Source organism: Chaetodon trifascialis, chromosome 2 (genome assembly GCF_039877785.1).
Source record: "Chaetodon trifascialis isolate fChaTrf1 chromosome 2, fChaTrf1.hap1, whole genome shotgun sequence".
NCBI classification, from domain to species: Eukaryota; Metazoa; Chordata; class Actinopteri; order Chaetodontiformes; family Chaetodontidae; genus Chaetodon; species Chaetodon trifascialis.
The window spans coordinates 27,919,862-27,941,105 of record NC_092057.1 but is presented as its reverse complement, the minus strand read 5'-3'; the positions used below and the strand labels follow the sequence as shown (position 1 = coordinate 27,941,105).

Genomic DNA, 21,244 nt, shown 5'->3' with positions numbered 1-21,244 from the left:
ATACAGGTATTACAAACTAACTGGAATACAAACTAACCTGGCCATAGAACATTAGCCAAAAATATGTTATTGACGTTTTATCATTGTCAAGTGTTCTGGAAGCAGTCCATCTTACTGCAGGTTTTACTGCATGTCCCTGTGCAATGTCGCCACCACCACCACCACTGTCATTGGCCATGGGAGCTGATGAAGGCCCTGCCTTTTTGTGCCTTTGTGTGCATTTTGCAGCGCTGGCTTGAAGAGCCAGCTCCTTTTTCTCTCGCAGTTTCTCCGCACCTCCTTTTTGTTTTCTCTCCATTCTCGCAGATCCTAACAGATTACGTTACCGACGTAAAAGAGGGGAAGTGTTTCATGATATGATTGGGCGACATGAGCCCCGTCACGTGTCAGTGAACAAAATAACCTATCGGCCGCAGAACTGAGTATGTCAAGGGCCGGTCAGTGTTTTACGAACAAACTCTTGCGCTGACTTTTTTTTTTCTTTTTTTTTTCAAATGCATTACGCCGCATGGCCAAAACGAAAGGGTGTTTGATGATGTGATCAATCGGGCCGCTGATCAACTGTCTGTATGGGTTGGTCAGACCAATATTTAAAATAAAAAACAAAAAACAAGTGGCCGACTATCGGCCCAAATAGCACGTTGGCCCACCAGGCAAATGCCCGGTATGCCAGATGGTCAGTCCGTCCCTGGGGGGAGTTCACTCATCCTGTTTCTTTCGGGTTTATACTATACCGTAAACTCCTCAGGTACAGTGAATTGTACCTTAACCTTCCCTCTCTATCCTGTGTCCCTCATTGAATGTCCTTTGATCCTCTTTCTCCCCTCAGTGACAAAGGACCATAAAGAGTTTTACAATTCATAGACTGATTCCCAGGATTAGTAAGTCATCTAATTCCTACAGCAGCCTGCACCTTAAATACCCCCAAGGAGTGAGTCACCTAATTCACACCTGTCCTCAATTACAATTACACCATAGCCATTGCCTCACAGCAGTGAAGTCCCTCCACCCACATACCACTGCACACCCAATCAGTGCCCCTACACACACACACACACACGCACACACACACACACACACACACACACACACACACACACACACACACACACACACACACACACACACACACACACACACACACACACACACACACAGGTCAGGTAGAATACAGGTACTGATACACACTACCCTGTTACACCACTCTGTCCGCTGGGGAAACCCCCACCTGCCAATATCCACTAGCAAGATCAAGTGTAGAAAAATACTTTGCATTACCCAGGCTTGCCAATGATTCCTCTATTCTTGGAAGTGGGTAGGCATCTTTATGAGTCACAGCATTAAGCTTGCGATAGTCCACACAAAATCTTAGTGTCCCATCCTTCTTGCGGACGAGGACAATTGGTGAAGCCCATGGGCTGGAGCTGGGCACAATGATGTTCGAGTCCAACATACATTGAATCAAGCACTGGTGGGGTATTGCCTGTGGGGATTACATGCTGTATGGTGGTGGTCAGTCCATAATCCTCTTCATTTGCTGCAAAAACTGCTCGGTGTTTGTACAGCAAAGCCTGCAATTTCTCCCACTCCTCTGTGGACAAATGGAGGCCGTTTAATCAGGACAAGCACACTGCTCATCAAACTAGGGTTTAGTTTGATCCATACTCACTCTAACAGTGTTTACACCAACACGAGTCATGTTCACACCATTCTCCTGTATGACATCCGCTTAATCAATCATAAAAGTCTTAGCTAGCTTCTGATGTCTGTAAAGGTACACTGGGGAGTCATTGAGATTTTGGACTCTTATTAGGACCCTTCCCCCATGAACTGTGGATAAAGTTCGAACAATTAAAACCTCACCCACCTCCAAAGGCTCCACTAGGCATTGGTAGTCCTTGCCATCCACTCCTGACTTGGTACGTCCCCACACAAACATTTCACTCTGAGCAGGAATCTGTAAGGGTTATGGTGCGTATATATCCAATGGAGCCATCTGGAGCTGCAAACTGTGCCTGCCTGGCACAAATCTTGAAAGCCATGGCCCAGGCTCTCTGTTGAGAGTCATCAGTGGAGAGACAGTTTAAGGGCCTCTTCTGACCAACCTTCTCAAAGCATCGTGAAATAATGTTCATCCCTGAAACCCCCTCAGAGTCAGTCAAACAGTGGTCTTTTGTCACCAAAAAGCCACATTCAGGGATTTCCACTTGTCCCACAGTCACATGTAGCAATGCATAGCCTAGATGTGGAATGTCCAGTCCATTGGCAGCTTCGAGTGCCAGCCAGCTACTGGCGTCCCTTAACCTTATACCTTTACTGCCAAAGTGTTTCAAAAAGTGGCTGTTTTTCATTAATGAAACAGTTGATCCAGTATCAAGAATACACTGTATTGGGACATTGTCGAGGCATAAATCAACTTTAGGAACTATTCCAATCAGTTTATCCATGTCGTTTGAGGTCCATTTGTGTCTAAACAACCCACCGTCTGGACCGCCACAGTGGTGTCATCTAGTTTAAAGATGCCGATCTAACCCGGTTTTTAAAAACCGAGCTATATGGCCCCATTGAGAGCAGTTGTTACAAATGGGGCTGCCTTGTTCATCATATCGATTGGAATTGGCTCGAGGAGGGCTTCCCCCTTTTGCCATGGGCCTATATTGGTGATGTTGGTTCCAATCAGAATTGTTATGCGTGTTCTGATGCAATTCTGCCCGAATTTCTTTAATCAAAGACTGGGATAACTCATTAAACTGTGTGATTATTTGCTTAGTCATTTCCTCCCACAACTCAGATTTAATCTGTTCCAGATTTTTTACATTACTGTGATAGGAGTATTTCTCCCCTCTAGTGGTTAAACACTGGGCATGCTCCATTGTTTCCCCATAAGCATGTTCCCTTAGGAGGAGCTCTGCTTTAACATCCTCAAAAGTCAAATTGTCATTTAATAAAATCTTTGTTCTAAATTCTCCCCTGATTGCTGCATCTCTCAGTCCTTCAACCAGGTGATCTCTGAGCAGAATACTTTCATCCTGGATGCCTCTTGGATCCTTTCTTTTCAATCTGATGAAATGTTATTGCAATCTCAGTGCAAAAGAGCCAATATCTTCCTGAGGTTCTTGACAAGCATTAAAGAACTGAGAGCGCAGGACCGAGGCAGTGGTTCTATCACCATACAATTTTTCTAACTCTCTAAAAATTAATGCAGCTGTATTACTCTTCTCAGGTGGCAAAATTAAAATCTCCCTCTTCACTTTGCCCTCTAAACATCAAAGTGTTAAACGCTCTTTTCTAGATTAGACCGTAGAAACGCCTACCGCCTAGTGTGTATTAGAAAAGGGGATGAATGGAAAATAACCTTCAATATGCCGTTAAAGCACTTCGAGTATCTGGGGATACCTTTCGGGCTCACCAAAGCCCCCGCTGTTTTCCAGACCCTGGTTAACAACATGTTGAGGGACTGTCTCGACTGGTTTGTGTTTGTTTATTTGGATGACATTTTGATCTACTCTTGCAACCAGGACGAACATGACCAACACGTACGCCTTCAGAGTGTTTTTCTACTCTCGCCTTAGTTGATTCCCGTTTTGGAGGACACCTTTATTTATTATCCAGAGTGTTTTTGCTTTCGCCTTTTGTTATTCCCGTTTTATTTATGGACACCTTTTGTTATTAAATCTTTTTGTGTTTTCATACCAGCCTGCTCTCCTGTTATCCTGAAGAATGGGCTCTGTGTGGTGTCTTTCTCAAAGCCTTAAACAGCTCATTAAGGTCCAAAATTGCTAGATGCATGTTACCATCTGACCTTCGCTCCTTAGTCTCCTTTGTCAGCAGACTGGATAACCAGATCAAAGCCAGCCACAGGGACCGGAATCTTCGGCCGCTCCACCTGCTGCCTTGCTAACTCTCGCCCGTCGCTGAAGCTTCACTGTCTCCACCTCCTGAACCCATGCATCTGGGAAGAACTTGCTTGACAGAGGAGGAGAGATCATGCTGGATCCAGTCTGGAGTCTGTCTCTACTGTGGCCAGCCGGGACACTCCATTACCACCTGCTCGGTTTGGCCAAAAGACCGGACTCACTAGTGAAACAGGAGCGCCTGATGAGTCATATCATATCCTCTAAGCTCCAAAAAAGGCTGGCTCTGTCTGCTGTGCTACGCCACAATGATGAATTTAAAAGTCTGAAAGCCCTGTGACTCTGGGGCGGAAGACAGTTTCATTGATTCTGAGCTGGTGGCTAGCCTCAACATACCAGTCAAGCCGCTCTCCCCTCCACTCACCACTATGGCCTTAAATGGCACCTTTCTGGCCGAAATTATGCACCAGACCATCTCTGTGACTTTAGTCATCTCTGGTAACCATAATGAACTAATCAGGCTCTGTGTCCTGCCATCCTCTGAAACCCCTTTGATTCTTGGTCATTCATGGTTATCCATCCATAACCCGCATATTGACTGGCCCAGCAGAAAGATCTGAGAGTGGAGTGAATTCTGTTTGTCCTCTCTCGTGTTCCTGCAGTCTACCACGATCTAGCTGAGGTTTTCAATAAGGATCGAGCTGTCTCTCTGCCCCCGCATCGTCCCTATGATTGCGCCATCGACCTGCTGCCAGGTGCACCACTTCCCTCGGGCCGCCTGTACAATCTCTCGTGCCCTGAGCGCGAGGCCATGCAGACATACATCACTGAATCTTTAACGGCAGGTATCATCCGTCCCTCGTCCTCTCCGGTGGGTGCTGGTTTCTTTTTTGTCTCCAAGAAGGACAAATCCCTCCGTCCCTGTATAGACTATCGGGGACTGAACAATATAACCATAAAGAATAAATATCCCTTGCCGTTAATCTCTTCTGCCTTTGAGCCTCTGCCAAGGAAAATGTATTTCCACATGTTGTTAATATGTGGTAATGTGGAGTGCATGTAGCAAACATTTTACCATGTTGCAACATATGGAGCACATGTGGAAATCATGTTACCATACCATACCATACCATGCCATCGCCACACCCCCAACTACAGTAGGACCAACAATTTCCTCTAAAACAACCCAAATTCAAATACAAAGCTTATGGTTTTAAGGCCCCCAATACTGTTACTTGAAACATGGAGTGGCTTCTTCATGATTTCAACTTACATATTCTACAAAAAAAAAGAAAAATCACTAATTGTTTTAAAAAAAAGATTTTTCTTTGTTTACACAACTTGCAGCGGGCCGACTTGTTGCTGGTTTTCTCGTGACAGGACACATATTTGAGAAATACTGCACATTTTCAAGGTTTCACCATAACATTTTAAACAAGTGCAGTAATTTGAGTACTGACAAACACAAAGGTTCAGCAATATTGATAAATGATAAATATATATAGAATCTGTATAACGGCAATACATACACGACAAAGATGGTAGGCAGTTAAAAGTATTTTATTTTGACTGAATGAGTTAGTGAAGCTGGACAAAAGTATGAAAAAATGACACCAGATGTAGTCTTGAAAGTAATGCAGTACTGTATGTATTGAAAGAACTCTCCAAGATTTAGAATCTCTAGGACATGTTTCAGTTGGCTGTCAAGGGGTAAGGTAAAGACAAAGTTACCATTTTTCATTAGTTCATTTTTGTCAAATACCTGATGGCAAGTCTTGCATGCATTGTTTTCCAAAGCACAAAAGCAGTTGGGCCAATATACATGAAAATCATATTTCCCTTTTGCAGAGATATTTCTTGCAGTTGAAGCACAATATGTTCATCTTTCTGTCTTTACTGCTTGGGCAGACCTGACACCTCTTTCTCTTAGAATCAGGGTGCCTGAGTGGGGTTGTGGTTGAGGCAGGGCTGGTTGATGTTGAGACAGGGCTGGCTGAGGAGCATGCTGGAGCGGATGCTCTTTGTGTTCCTGATGGCTTGGACAGAATGCTAGAAGAGCTCTGCAGCTGTCTGACCAAGGCTGCAGCATCTGGGTCTCAGGGCACCTGGTTCCTTCGCTCAATGTGTGGCTTGACAACGGAATTTCCCAGCTCCTTAAGAAACGTTCTCTGCTTGTTTTTTGTGAAGTTCCATCCTTGGTGGATGTGGGTCATCATTAAGGATGTTGTAAAACACAACCATTGCCCATCTCCTGGTCAATCTTCATCTCATTTTGCATGCTGCAAATTGGAGATGTGCACTCTGCAACTCACCAACTTTATACTGAATTGACCTCACATGTCTGGACATGCCCGTCTTTTTTTTTGTTTTTGTGCAGGTATACTGGAAAATAAGGCAAAATGAGAATCCCCCTAAAGCTCACATGATTGGGAGATTTTTGTTCTGTTCTTTTTGTCTGCCCTGGGGATCCAACTACATTTACCCGATCTTTCAGATCGTAACATTTTGGCTCTAATTATTGCTTTATAATCTTATTTTTATTACGGGGTTGAAACTGACCCTAACAACACAAAGGTCATAATTTCAACTAGAGCATTTTACAATTTAGTGGGAAAAAAATTGTTTTATTTTGTCGAAATAGAGGTTCCTGACAAAGTCAAAAAGTCTTGATGCATTAAACAAATTTCTGTGGTTATTTTATGCATTTAAAACCTAAAAACAGGTTGGTGCCTGTCATGATTCGTTTGTTTCGGTGTTTGTTCCCAGTCTAACACTATTTTCCTTCCCTCCTGTCTGTCAGCAGGCAGCGCGTGAGAGAGAGAGAGAGAGAGAGAGAGAGAGAGAGAGAGAGAGAGAGAGAGAGAGAGAGGCGGGGGGTCGATCTCCTCAGGAGCGAGTCACACCTGACACCTGAGATTCGCCAAGCCCTGACCGAGGAGTCCATGCAGATGGGTCGGACCAGCCTGACACCGGCCGAACAACAGCACCGGATGCGGGAGACTGTGTCTGTACTGTGGCCGGGAGGGACATTTCATCTCCCATTGTCCAGAGGTGCCAAAAGGCCCGGCTCACCAGTAGGCAGGAGGTCGCTGGTGAGCCGAATCTCTTCAGCCTCTGCCTCATGCATCCAATTCACGGTCAGCAACAGTCTCTCCCGGTGCGAGTCTTGGTGGACTCAGGCGCTGAAGACAATTTTATTGACTCACACTTTCTTAAGACTCATAACCTCCCGTTGGTAGAAATAACATCACCTATAGAGGTACAAGCTATAGATGGAAAATTACTGGAAATCGTCACACACAAGACTCAGCAACCTAAGTTAGTCCTCTCCAGCAATTACCATGAGTTCATTGAACTGTTTGTTATAACATCTCCACTAACCTCTGTTGTTTTGGCCATCCCCTGGCTCAAGAAGCACAACCCGCATATTGACTGGACCACGGCCACCATTCGCAACTGGAGTCAACGCTGCCATGCACACTGTCTCCAGTCTGCTGTTCGAGCGGAATTCCCGCTTCATCCCAGCAACAGGAGGTAATTGATTTATCCAACGCTCCCACTGAGTACCACGATCTGCGGGAGGTTTTTTTTTTCCGCTAGCACACTTTCCCCCCATAGACCGTATGACTGTGCTATAGATTTGCTTCCTGGTGCACCTCTACTCATTAAAAGACTGTATAATCTCTCCAAGCCAGAACGGGAGGCCATGGAGAAATACATCACTGAATCGGTGGCGGTGGGTCTTATCTGGCCGTCTTCCTCTCCGGTATGGGGCGGGTTTTTTCTTTGTTGAAAAAAAGGACAAGAATCTACACCCCTGTATAGATTATCCAGGTCTTAATGATTTAGTTAAAAACAGTTAAAAACAAGTAAAGCAGTTAAAAACAAGTATCCTCTCCCTCTTATAGACTCGGCTTTCACTCCTTTACGTGAAGCTTGCATTTTCTCCAAACTGGACCTGAGCCTACCATCTCGTCCGCATCCGTGAGGGGGACGAGTGGAAGACGGTGTTTAACACGCATTTAGGCCACTTCTACGGAGCCCTGGACCTGACATGGAGAAAAAAAAATTAATTTGTGCGAACGAAATACTAATTCGTTCCCACAAAATACTAATTCGTTTCCACGAAATACTAATTCGTGCGAACGAAATACTAATTCGTGGGAACGAAATATTTAATTACAGGGTTATGCTGCTGCCGATCGCACGTGGCACAATGCTTATTGTCAACAAAGCGACGACACACAGCCACATACGCAAGCACAGTCTTTGATATGTCATCAGATACGATGGGACAATCAATAAAGATAATTTAATGTAGTAAATAGTGTTTGTTGTGGTTATTTTGCACAGAAATGTGCCTGACATCTTCTTTGAAGTCTGTGTGTGTGTGTGCCGCTGCGCTCTTGGAGAGCTTGGTGAAGCGGGTGGGTGCGCCGAGCGCACAGCAGATAGGCTACTGGGCTCTCCCTTGAGACGCGCTCCTCACAATACAGTCAGTGAAGTGGTAATTTGGCTGACCTGCGCACTGTGCATAGGCCTACAAGTCTGCAAAACCTCCCAGGCAGATTTGGATATCTGAAGTAGGCTATCTGCTGTGCGCTCCGCGCTCCCACCTGCTTGAATGCGCACTCCGAGAGCGCAGCGGCACACCGGTGTCTCATCACCAATCAACCCAGAGGTGACAAGATGGGACTCCGCTCCAAACGGATCGTTAGACTCCACCAATCCGTACGGAAATGGTCTGCAGATCCGGCGATCATTTTTAACCCAATGGGACCGAAACACGCGAAGTGCGGTTAAAATTACGCTCATGTTTGAGTTCGTGTTAAATAGGTCTCTGTACAGCGAGGGTCAGCGATATGAATATCAAAGTAAACAGGACGATCTCCTCTACAATGTGGTATAAAACACAGGGCACCAAAACGCACTATCGTGAGATCCAATGCTGTAGTTTAAGTTATGAATTTCACCAGAGACAGTTATATAAAAGCTATGATCTTCTGTGCAACTCTGTGACTCTCGTCTGATCCCTCGCTCCTGTCTGTCAGCAGCGTCAGCAGCCATGTGTAAACACGCCCACACACACAGACTTAAAAGAAGATGTCAGGCGCATTTCTGTGCAAAATAACCACAACAAACACTATTTACTACATTAAATTATCTTTATTGATTGTCCCATCATATCTGATGACATATCAAAGACTGTGCACGAATTAATTATTTCGTTCCCACGAATTAGTATTTCGTTCCCATGAATTAGTATTTCGTTCGCACGAATTAGTATTTCGTGGGAACGAATTAGTATTTCGTTCGCACGAATTAATTTTTTTTTCTCCATGTCAGGTCCAGGGCTCTGTACACTTCAAGTATTTAGTAATGCCATTCGGCCTGACCAATGCTCCTGCAGTTTTTCAGTGTTTGTTAAATGACGTGTTAAGAGACTTTTGTATAGACGACATAATAATCATCTCTCGCACACTTGATGAACACATTACTCATGTCCGGGATGTGCTCCAGAGACTAAGGGAAAACAAGCTGTTTGTAAAAGCAGAGAAATGTCAATTTCATGTTTCCTCTGTCAGTTTTTTAGGGTATGTGGTGGAAAAGGGACAACTTTCAGTCCCGTCCACCAGAAAACAACTGCAGCGTTTTCTCGGGTTTGCCAATTTTTATAGACGCTTTATCCGCAATTATAGCCGCATAGAGGCTCCCCTCTCTGAACTTACTTCTTCGAAGGTCAATTTCCGCTGGTCTCCAGCTGCAGATTTGACATTCAAAAAACTTAAATCCATGTTAACGAACACACTAGTTCTCATCCATCCAGATCCAGAGCAGCAGTTTGTGATTGAGGTTGATGCCTTGGACTCCGGGGTCGGGGCTGTCCTCTCCCAGCACCTGCCTGCGGACAACAAGCTCCATCCCTGCGCCTTTTTCTCCCATCGGCTCTCCCTCGCGGAGCACAATTACGACATGGGAAACCAGGAACTGCTGGCGGTAGTTTTGGCTCTGCAGGAGTGGCGACACTGGCTGGAGGGGGCTGCACAACCTTTCATAGTTTGGACTGATCACAAAAACTTGTCATATCTCTGTACAGCTCGATGTCTTAACTCCCCACAGGCTCGATGGGCACTCTTCCTGGGCTGTTTCCGCTTTTTACCTCACCTACCGTCCCGGCTCCAGAAATGTGAAGCCAGACTCCCTCTCTCGGCAGTTCACCTTGGAGGAGAGGAGACCAATCATGAGACCATTCTTTCCCCCAACTGTGTGGTGGGGGCGATCCAGTGGCGAGTGGAGCAAGAGGTCCAAGAAGCTTTCCAGGGCCAGCAGGTGCCAGATGGCTGCCCTACGAGGTGGCTATTCGTTCCTCCAGCAGCCAGGTCTTCGGTGCTCACATGGGGGCATTCATCCCACATAGCCTGCCATCCAGGCGTCTCCTGCACTCTCACCCTGATCCAGCAGCAATTCTGGTGGCCTTCAATGGCAGCAGATGTTCGGGCCTTAGTCACCGCCTGCACCATATGCACCCGGAATAAATCCTCACACCGACCCCCGGCGGGCCTTCTCCAGTCCCTACCCATTCCTCCATGTCCCTGGTCTCACATTGCGGTGGACTTCGTCACTGGCCTCCCTCCCTCCGAAGGAAATGACACTATCCTCACCATCATCGACCGGTTCTCCAAGGTGGTACATTTCGTTCCGCTCCCGAAACTCCCTACCACCTTAGAAACCGGCAATCTCTTAGTGACCCATGTGTTCAGGCTACACGGCATCCCCCAGGACATTGTCTTGGACTGGGGCCTTCAGCTCACATCGCAATTTTGGAAAGCATTCTGCCGGGCGCTGGGAACCTCAACCAGCCTCACCTCCGGATACCATCCCCAGTCTAATGGCCAGATGAAACGCGCCAACCAGGACCTGGAAACCGCTCTGCGCTGCGTAGCCTCCCGGCTCCTGTCCTCCTGGGCCTTGCACCTCCCCCCCCTCCCGGTCGAATATGCACACAATTCACTTATCAGCTCCGCCAGAGGTATGTCTCCATTCATGGTCAATAATGGTTACCAACCCCCCCTGTTTCCCAGCCAGGAGTCGGAGGTTGCGGTTCCGTCAGTGCAAGCTCAGTTCCGCCGGGTACGACATGTTTCTCGAGAGACCAGAGCTGCCCTCGGGAGAACAGCCAAGCACAATCGGCCGCTGGCTGACCATCATCGAGTTCTGGCGCCGAGCTATAAGATGGGTCAACAAGTTTGACTCTCATCTCCAGATCTCCCTCTTCAAACAGACTCTTGCAAATTAGCTCCCAGATACATCGGCCCGTATCCCGTGGAGAAAGTGATCAACCCCAGTGCCATCCGGCTCCGTCTTCCTGCTTCCCTAAACGTGCACCCGGTTTTCCATGACTCACTCCTCAAGCCCATCACGGACATCCCACTTCAGCCTCCAGCTGCCAGTGCCAGACTATTCTACTTGCTCTTGCCACGCTAGTCTATCTCCTGACTTTTGATCTTGTGTCTCTTGCTCTCTCCACGTGTCTCCAGCATTTTCTCTGTGTTTTTGACTGGTCAACTAGTGAGTTTGCTCCTAGACACTTTGAGTTCCCTTTTCGTTCTCTGTGCTGTGTGCTAGTGAGTTTGCTCCTGGACACTTTGTGTTTTTTCATCTCCGAGTGAGTTTGCCCTTGTGGTATTTTTGTGTTTTATTTTGCTACTTATCCCGCTGTGGTGTTTTTTGGTTCATTTTCTTTGAGAAGTTTTTCCCTGCAAATTTGATTTTCTGTTTTTTTCAATAAATCTTTTGTGTTTGACTCTGCAACTGGACCCTAGTTCTTCCAGCTGTTCATAACAGGTTCCGACCCTAACACAAGAGGAAGGTTAAGATTTGCACTGTATTGTGTTCAAATTGTGACATCTGAAGTCTTGATGTCATAAGCTTCCATAATACAAATGATCACATGATTAAATCCCAGTGTTTGGTTCTGTTCAGGGATATTTCAATATAACATTTTCCTAAAATATATGAACTGATGACTGCATAAATATTTGTCATTTGTCCAGAGTTACTGCTACACTTGAAGGCTGAAAAGACTTTAAACACAGACTCACCTCAAGTGTCAAGTCCTCACTACAATCACTGGTTTTCAGGTTTACAGGTTTGTGTGTGTGTGTGTGTGTGTGTGTGTGTGTGTGTGTGTGTGTGTGTGTGTGTGTGTGTGTGTGTGTGTGTGTGTGTGTGTGCGCATACATGTGTGTGAAAAAAGGTCAGTGAAGAAGACAGAATGAGATGGCATCATTAAAAGAGCTCCAGTCAAAGCTCAAGCAATGGAAAACCATATGTAAAACATGATGGAAATATGACATTTCTGTTTGTTGCATGTGTTAAAGCTGCAGCAGGTAAGATCGAGAAGAGAGCAGACAGCCTGAAAATTTGAACAAACACAAGTTCCATGTCACTCCCCCTCCCTCTCTACTGCACTCATGCCCTGCCTCCAAGCCCCTCCTCCCTGTGGCATCTGCGCGGCTGCCATGACAACCAGTAACGTTAGCCTTAGCATCAGAAACAAGATAACTCTGCCCAGCCGCTACATCTGCTGCGGAGTGTTACTGTAACAATCACCATATTAGCTTGTTTTTTTCACAGATTACAGGTTTCATGTACTGCTGTCCGGGCAGAGGGACAGTTTTAGCAAATATGACAAAAATTACTTTTATACAACAACTGATTACTTACTGCAGCTTTAATGTGATGCAGGTTACAGCCTCCTCATCGCTGCACACAGATCTGATGTTTTTGCCTCTTTAGTGGAGGCCTAAGTGACCAAGTCACATGCTTCATGTACACCATTATTTCTTCATGAAGTCTGTCGTCACTTGCTTTTTGTTCGAATTTCCAGGGTTTTCACACTGTTTTTTTATTCACAAATTGAAAATCATGAATAAAGACAGATGGATGGAAACACTTACAGACATGAGAGTGTTACTGCATCTCATACACTTAGTAGTTTCTCAAAATGTCTTTTAATCATTTCATGGGAAACAGCAGTGGTTTTCAGCCTGGGCCTATTTTATATGTCTGATTTTCTGATTATGGCTCACAGTTTTATGGTTAACTTTGCCCTGTAAGAACCTCTGTTGAGTCTTTGGCAAAAGAGGGTACATCAGGGCAGGCAGCCTCTTGAAGCTCTCCAAGTAGACTTCAGTTTGACAGAAAGCACTTTAAACACCACAGTGTATTTATAATAGACTACAAATGAATGAATATCAATTCATTACATGTTAGTTCAAATGTATTGCTCAATTGATTATATCAAAAAGTGAAAGTCCCAGTCGGGATTAAGATTAAATACGAACTACCTAAAAATCACAGGAGTCGATAAACCAATAAAATTATACAATGGTTAATATTTTTAATTAATTACTTTTAAAAAGTCTTCAGTTTCAGTAAAGTCAGTGTGTCCTGTGTCTCAGCTACCTTTGAGAATCAGGAGTGTTGGACTCAGTGGGCCTCAATTGACAAAAGGACCAATGTGAACATGTTCATGTGTTTAGTCAGAGGAGTGAAGACAAACAGGGTTTTGAAGAAGCAGCCTCTTCACGGCTCTGATCCACTGTTTCTTCACTGAAGTCACCCTGCAGTAAACACTGCAGTGCTGCAGAATATATCCTCATTTATGTACATTTACAACCCCTTCCCGCTCCCGTATACTGTACTTTGATTCAAAGCAATAAAATGCTTGTGGTGTTACCTCATGCCATGAAGTGTAACAATTACACACTGCTTTCAGGCAAGTCTGAAGATAATCTGGTTGAAGTGCTCTTTCATTGGCTGGTCCACAATGAAAACAGCAATATGTTCTGTTGCTGTTGGCATCAAACTGTTGTGCGTCAGCAGAATGTAATGCGGTTTAATGATAGGAAGATGTCTTACTCAACATTATTACTCAATATTATTATTGACTACCCGTAAACACGCTTTTATAATGCTAAACTTAATGGTATATATTAATGTGTTATATAAAGGACGCCCATATTTTTATCCATTTTTTTCCCAGTTATCTGTTCCACCTGCTCGGCATTTTGCCTGCTGCACCTCCTCCGGTGCACTTAGGCTCAGCTGCAGGGTCGTCAGCTGGTGCCACCTTTAACTGATGTTTCACCCCCTTGCCAGTACACCTCCGGGTGGGGGGGCGGGCCTTGGCTTTGTCGGGATGTCTCCCTGCCACTCTCTGCAGCTGACCTTACTGGGTGTCTCGCCCAACGAGGTGTCCCTCCTCAGTAGCCACAACCAGTAGCTAGCTCTCTCTACCTCCACTGCTAGCTCCTTGATGGCATTCTGCAGACTTCTGCCTATCCTCCCAGCAGCACAGAGAAGTTGGATCGATGATCGACGTTCGAGCAGACTCTATCTGCTCAGGAGGCTGAGGTCTTTTGGGGTGTGTGGGGCACTCCTGAAGACTTTCTATTATGGTGTAAGATCGCTGTCAAAAAGACATGTCCATAATTAAAGTTTCGTATTTGTAAAGTTAACAATTTGTGTGTCATAAAAGTTGTATTACACAAAATTCTGCTGTCATATACGTGAGTCTGTGAAATTGGGTTCGGGTTATGATTGTTTTTATATGAGTATGAGTCTAAAAGCTGTGAGTGCAAAGTCTTGAGAATACAATTCATTTTTCTATGACTACGAAGTCTTCACTGTGAATACGAATTCAGGTTTACAGGTACGACTTGAAAAGTGCTGAAATGGCGTCACTGAGGTCACAGTCAAGTCGCAGGGGAAAGTAATCGATCGGCGATTCCTAACCAACTGCGCATGCACATGCCCCAGACGCAAACATGCAGGGCAACGCCACCAGCCCCGGAAAGACTTCACAGGTAATGTCAATAATAACGTACATAGCTATTATTGATTTCATAAAATCGAACCATTTTATACAATATACATTTCTTGGACTCACATACTTATTGCTTTAGCTTGCAAGCTAAAGATATTTACATGTCGATGAAGCTAGCTTCGTGCTATCATTACTGGGTGCTATCATTCATAATTTTTGACAACAGCATTAACAGTCAAGCCAGATTTGGGATGAATTAACTTCAACAGGTAACTTTGTGTAAAGTTAACACAGAAAGAGTGAGAAGGTTGATATGGAGAAATAAACCCGGACATGTTAGGCTGGAGAGCCAATAATAAACTGGACCCAGTAATGCAGACCCGGAGACAGGACTTAAAAGAACCAAGAATAAATTTATTAACAAAACGATAACACAAAACACGCTTACCGAGCGGATAGGGAAACAAACAAAAGGCGCACTCAAAAGGAGTGGAAAAACGAGAAACAAAGACGCACTCAAACTGAGCGGAGAAAAACACAAGAAGCTCTGACGAAGCGGGTATGAGGCACGCGTGGAAGCGGCAGGAGACACTGAAAGAAAAAACACAGCACACAATAAGTGGCCGGAATGTAGACGACAGAACACAAAACACTTTCTCTGAAGAATGAGAAGGAACAAGAGACGTAGTACTCGCAACCAGATGACCAAACACACTCATGGGAGGACGAGAGAGAACAATCCGGAGACTGGGAGAAGACTGCAACTTCTTTAAGTACTGCAAACAATCAGGAAATGTGCTCCAGGTGAGACACACACATAGGGAAAGGGAGAGGAGACACAAAAGGAGAGACAGGAAGGTAGGATCCTAACAGGACATGATGAATCATCCTGCTTATTGCACGGTTTACGAGTGAAATTATACATTTGAGACAATAAGTTACTGGTTCACGTCAACTCATCCCAAATCTGAGTGGGATGAGTTGTATTCTCAAGACTTTGCACTCACAGCTTTTAGACTCATACTCATATAAAAAAATATAAATTCATATTCATATAAAAAATCGTAACCCGAACCCAATTTCACAGACTCACGTATATGACAGCAGAATTTTGTGTAAAACAACTTTTATGACACACAAATTGTTAACTTTACAAATACAAAACTTAAATTATGGACACGTCTTTTTGACAGCGATCTTACACCATATTCTATGACTCTGTTGTGGCCTCTGCCATTTTCTACGGTGTAGTCTGCTGGGGGAGCAGCATCACAACAGCTGACAGGAAGAGGCTGGACAAACTCATTAGGAAGGCCAGCTCTGTCATGGGACTGGTGGAGGAGGTGGGGGAGAGGAGAATGACAGCCAAGCTGTCCTCCATGACAGACAATGTCTCCCACCCCCTCCAACATACACAGACTGCACTGAGGAGCTCCATCAGTGACAGGATGCTACATCCAAAGTGTGTGAAGGAGCGGTATCGCAGGTCATTCCTTCTTGCAGCTGTTAGACTACACAATAAAAACTGCGCCAAGTAATCAGTACAATAATCTGTGCAATACAACCTGTACATAACAGCCTGTAAACACTATTTACAATTCTTTTAGGATGACGTTTCTTTTTATAAATATTCCCCCTCTTGTATAAACTTGTTTTTAATTTGCATGCACGTCATACTACTCTTTCGGCTTTATTGGTGCTGCTGTAAATTGAAATTTCCCCTCGTGGGACTAATAAAGGAATATTGAATTGAATTGAATTGAATTGAATTGAATTGAATTGAATTGAATTGAATTGAATTGAACTGAACTGAACTGAACTGAACTGAACTGAACTGAACTGAACTGAACACAAAGCCCCAGCACCAAACTTCTACCGGGTGGATGGACATGGTCCAGCCCGCCTCTCTGCACTCTGCAGCCAGATTTGTGTATTTGAGCCACTTGAACTCATGCGTAGCTGGTATTCCCTCCTCCCAGGGAACAGTCAACTCGATAATAAGGACCTTCTTGGCATCTGTGGACCACATCATGATGTCTGGTCTTAGAGTTGTCTGTCTTAGGTATCAAATGCTGCCCTCATTTCTCATGCTTCCAAGTAGGAAAACCACATCACCAGCACCACATTGTTACCACAGAAACCCATGCAGATAGATTGGTGATGTCTGGACATACAAATCCCATCTGATTCCTTGCAAATAACAGTGCTGATAGTCCATCTTGGACATAAAATATCAGTGAGACACGTAGCCCTTGATTAAAAGAGTATTTGTTGAGGTTGTGTGTCTATTTCACTGATTGTGTCATTATTGTTGCAGGCTACACAGCTTTCCACAAAATATTTTTCAAAGTTTAAATTTTTATGATTGATGAATTCTACCATTCTTTGAGATTCAAGCCATTATTATTATTATTATTATTATTATTATTATTATTATTATTATTATTATTATTATTATTATTATTATTATTATTAATTATTATTATTATTATTATTATTATTGTTATCTTTTAACAATTTTTTTCATTTTATCATGAATTGTAGAGCCCTTTGTCTGTTTCAGTATGAGCTTTAATGGAATTATTTATCACTCCTCTTTGCACAATAACACAATGATGGCTTGTACATACATGTGATGAACTAATGGTGCAGGCCTACAAAGAAGCTGTACGTAATGACTGCTGTTCTGGTGCTGCTGGAGAACCGTGAAGAGTTGCATCACAACACACGTGTCCAGTTCCACAATGACTGAGATTAATAAAACAGAATCTGTGTGTCTTTATAAATTGAATGAAAAGAATGCATATGTACATCTCTGTCTTCAGTTTTAGTCTGAATCTATGCAGTTTTTTTTAATCTGGTCCCTGATTTGTGCTCTGTGTGTCTCTCAAGATACAAATGAAAGTTTACACCATCCCCAGACCAGCAGAGGCATTTATCTATATGGTGGCACGGTGGGATGGTGGCAACACTGTTGCCTCACAGCTAGAAGGTCCCGGGTTCGATTCTCGTCTGGGGCGCTGTGGGCACTGGGGGCGTGTCCTCCACCATACCTTCTGTGCCTGCCTTTCTGTGTGGAGTTTGCATGTTCTCCGCGTGTTCACCTGGGGTATCCGCCATAAAAAAAACCACTGAAAACATGCAAGAAGATCACCACCAGACCAATGGTGACGAAAAGGAACTGGGTCCCCGGGCGCCGCTGTCGGCTCACAGCCCACCGCTCCTGGTCTGCTGCGGAGGAAGGACATTCCAGGATGGGTCAAATGCGGAGAAATAATTTCACAAAGCATCGCGTGTGCATGTAGTGTGTGGAAAATTTCCCTCAGCTTCAAACTCTTTTTGCACTTCAAACCTTTACAATTTCTTTACTCTGCAGCCAGTAGCTCTTAGTAGCATTACAAAGAAAAGGTTTTATTTTCTGTGTTTTTTCGTACCACTTGTAGCACCAACACCGTGGATCACAGCATTAGTCCTGAGTGTTTCTACAGCACATTTGTTGAACTGCTTTGATAGAAGCCTGGTAAACAAAGAATTCTCCTTTCTGAACCACGGCTGTTGGTGACTTTCCTCTGTGACAACTCAGGTTATTCTCCAGACTACAACTGGACTTCAGCAGCCACTTTTCAACCAAACTGTTCAAGGATGATCACACTTTGTTCCATTCTGACAATCAGTTTTAATGGAAAAGAAGCACAGTGTAATAATGACACAAGCAAAAATGCTTTAACACAAAGGTTAATAAACACTTAGTCATTCAACCCTTTCAAGAATGGAAAATGATAATACAGTAAGACACACAATAAAGTTCATCAGTTGTCTTTAGACAGAAAAAACAATCCCAGCTGATCCATCCCAAGGCCTCAGATGTTGAGTATGAATGTTAACAGCTGAACGGGTTCATGGCACAGATGAAGCGGTAAGCAGTGCCACACTGAGTGTTACGCCATCCAGCTGAAATTTGATCAAAAGGGAAAATATAGCAACATTAAGTATAAATTCATTTTTGAGTCAACAAAAAAGACACCAGTGTTCACTGCAACAACAGTTATTGGCCTGTTTCCACACGGAATTGATCAAAGAGAAGACCGAAGTAGACCAAAAATGTGTGACATTGTCCTTCAAGTCAATGTTGAGTGAAACTCAAGCACAAGTATAAAGCTGTATCAATTACAGCTGTTACCTAAAAAACCCCAATAATCACTGTCAAATTTAACAAAAAAAAAAAAAAAGCTAAATAAAACAGTCATGCAGCACCTGAATGAACACTGCTAAGGTCATAGCCATATTTTCTTTGCATTTTATTCCCTGTGAGATAATAAAGATAGTAGGAGAGAGTAAATCAAAATTTGGCTCATGTAGCTCTCCAGCCAAATGAAACAGGTGGACTCACTGGTGGAGCTCAAGTAGATGCATGGGAAGCTGCTGGCGGAGGAGAGGGTTTGCCAGTTGGAGTAATAGAAACCTTCACGGTCAATCCACATCCACCGGCCCTGAGAGACAAAGAGTGTTATGAAGTATTGCTCTCATAAGGTCTAGACCCCTTTGGACCAGGTCTTGGACTTGACCTGAACTGACTAAAGTGGTATTGCTTCATGAATGCAGACCTGCAGGTTGAAGCCTCCCAGCCATGCAACGCTCTGACCGGCTGTCTGTGTGATCTGCTGGAGGAAGCTGTACTCTCTGGGGTTGGTGACGGAGGCCAGGTGGCCACCCAGATTGTTGCAGTGCTCCTGTTGGACAGAGGAAGTACAGATGGGTCTTTGTGGCTGTACAACTAAACAGTTCATGCCCTCATTTTCTTCCAAATGGAATGGTCTGTCCAAATTGAACTGCATTGTTGACAGTGTGTACCAGCTTCACGGGGCTAACTGTTTACAATAACAGTACAAGTGTTACAGTAGCAGTACCTCAGCATTGTACCAGGACATGGCAGTATTGATGAACTGGAAGCAGCGAGAGCCATGGCTGAACCAGCCGACTGGACAGAAGTTAAAACGAGCTACAGCGAGACATAAGAGAGAGAGCTTTGACTTTACTTCAACATAGCACTTTCACTGAAATACACTGATGACAGATCCTTTCTAATCTAACATTTCACAGCCTTCTGCAGCAGAGACAGCTGTTCTAATGAAACCAACATCTGTCTGTAATGGATCTGATATACTGTGGAGAGTTAGAGCGGAGTAAAAACTGAGCAGGTTGTAGTACAGCCTAACACATGGAAATCTACTGCTATGGTCCTTTAAACATGTGATGGTTACGCTGAGACATTTGGAGAGTCTATATGACATTTGTGATATCTGGAGAGACATGTTTGACTTTCTCTTTCAGTAGTCTTGTTGTTGTTGCCATGATGATGTCACTCATGAAGGAACATAAAAGAAAGATTAAAACAGTGATGTGACTCTGACATTGAGGTGGTGCTGCCTCCTCTAAGACACGTGCTGCACAGCAGTGAAACACAGTCAGTACAACGAAAAGTAATCTGCAGACATGTACTATAAAACACTGTACGTATGGAAACTCTCCATATATGCATTATATTAGACTATCAAAATATTTATGTGTTTGTTACATAAACTGTGCAGATTGTTGTTAAAAATCTCTTTGTTTCTCTCTGTGTCTATAGAACAATGAAACAGCACAATGATAACTCAAATTCATCACTTTCCAATGAGCAGCTACAGAATATATTGTGAGAGAGAAGTGTGTTCTCCCTGATTACCGTTTCTGGGAACAGAGCCAGAATCTTTTGGCACCATTACTTCTTCATCTTTCATCATCATCATCTTGTCCTCTGTCTCTGAAACATCAATAGCTTCATCAGACCTCTGTTTAGTTGAGATATTTGACTTTACAGTGAGTAAGTTTCTTTTCTAAAGGCACAGGGACTAAGTGTCGGTCTCCTCAGCCAACACAGGTTAGCAGCACCAGCTCTGATCTGGTGGTAATCACTTCTCCAAATCTACAAAGGTGTTACCACACAAGCTGTTGAAACTGCTGTTAAAGAGGACACTAACCAGGAGCAACAGCCATCTCTTCCTTCAGGACCTCCACTGCTGCTTCTGTGGATGAATCACATTAATAGTAGAGTCAGATAGATGCAGGTCTGACTGTCTGACTGTCTGATTGTGTGTGTGTGTGTGTGTGTGTGTGTGTGTGTGTGTGTGTGTGTGTGTGTGTGTGTATGTGTGTGTGTGTGTGTGTGTGTGTGTGTGTGTGTGTGTGTGTGTGTGTGTATGTGTGTGTGTGTGTGTGTGTGTGTGTGTGTGTTCTCAGTGGTCTGTGTTGAATCTGACCTGCAAATGCAGCACAGAGGAGAATGGAGAGGACGAGGAGAGTCTTCATGATGATGAAGTACAGATTGTTCTCTGTGGGGGAAAAAAGAACTGGCAATAAATATATAGAGAGAGAACTGATTCATGAGCTCTTCTGAAGGAAAAGAAATCCAGCAGGTGTCTTACCTGTCAGTGAAATGCGAGCTGATGTTGTTCAGGTATCAGTTGAGTGATGCAGTGATGACATGAGGCTGCCCTGCTCTTTATATACACACCTGAAC

The 21,244-nt window shown here is 44.1% G+C and overlaps 1 protein-coding gene across 1 annotated transcript; it reads right to left on the bottom strand.

Moving 5' to 3' along the window:
• Window positions 1-18,565: 18,565 nt before the first annotated feature.
• LOC139348015 (ladderlectin-like) lies at window positions 18,566-21,033 on the bottom strand. The gene is made up of 8 exons (XM_070987947.1): window positions 20,955-21,033; window positions 20,706-20,753; window positions 20,411-20,488; window positions 20,097-20,129; window positions 19,593-19,684; window positions 19,290-19,415; window positions 19,076-19,175; window positions 18,566-18,636 (listed from the first exon to the last, which is right to left on the bottom strand). The coding sequence occupies exons 1-8, from the start codon at window positions 21,031-21,033 to the stop codon at window positions 18,566-18,568; spliced, it is 627 nt and encodes a 208-aa protein (XP_070844048.1).
• Window positions 21,034-21,244: the final 211 nt, after the last annotated feature.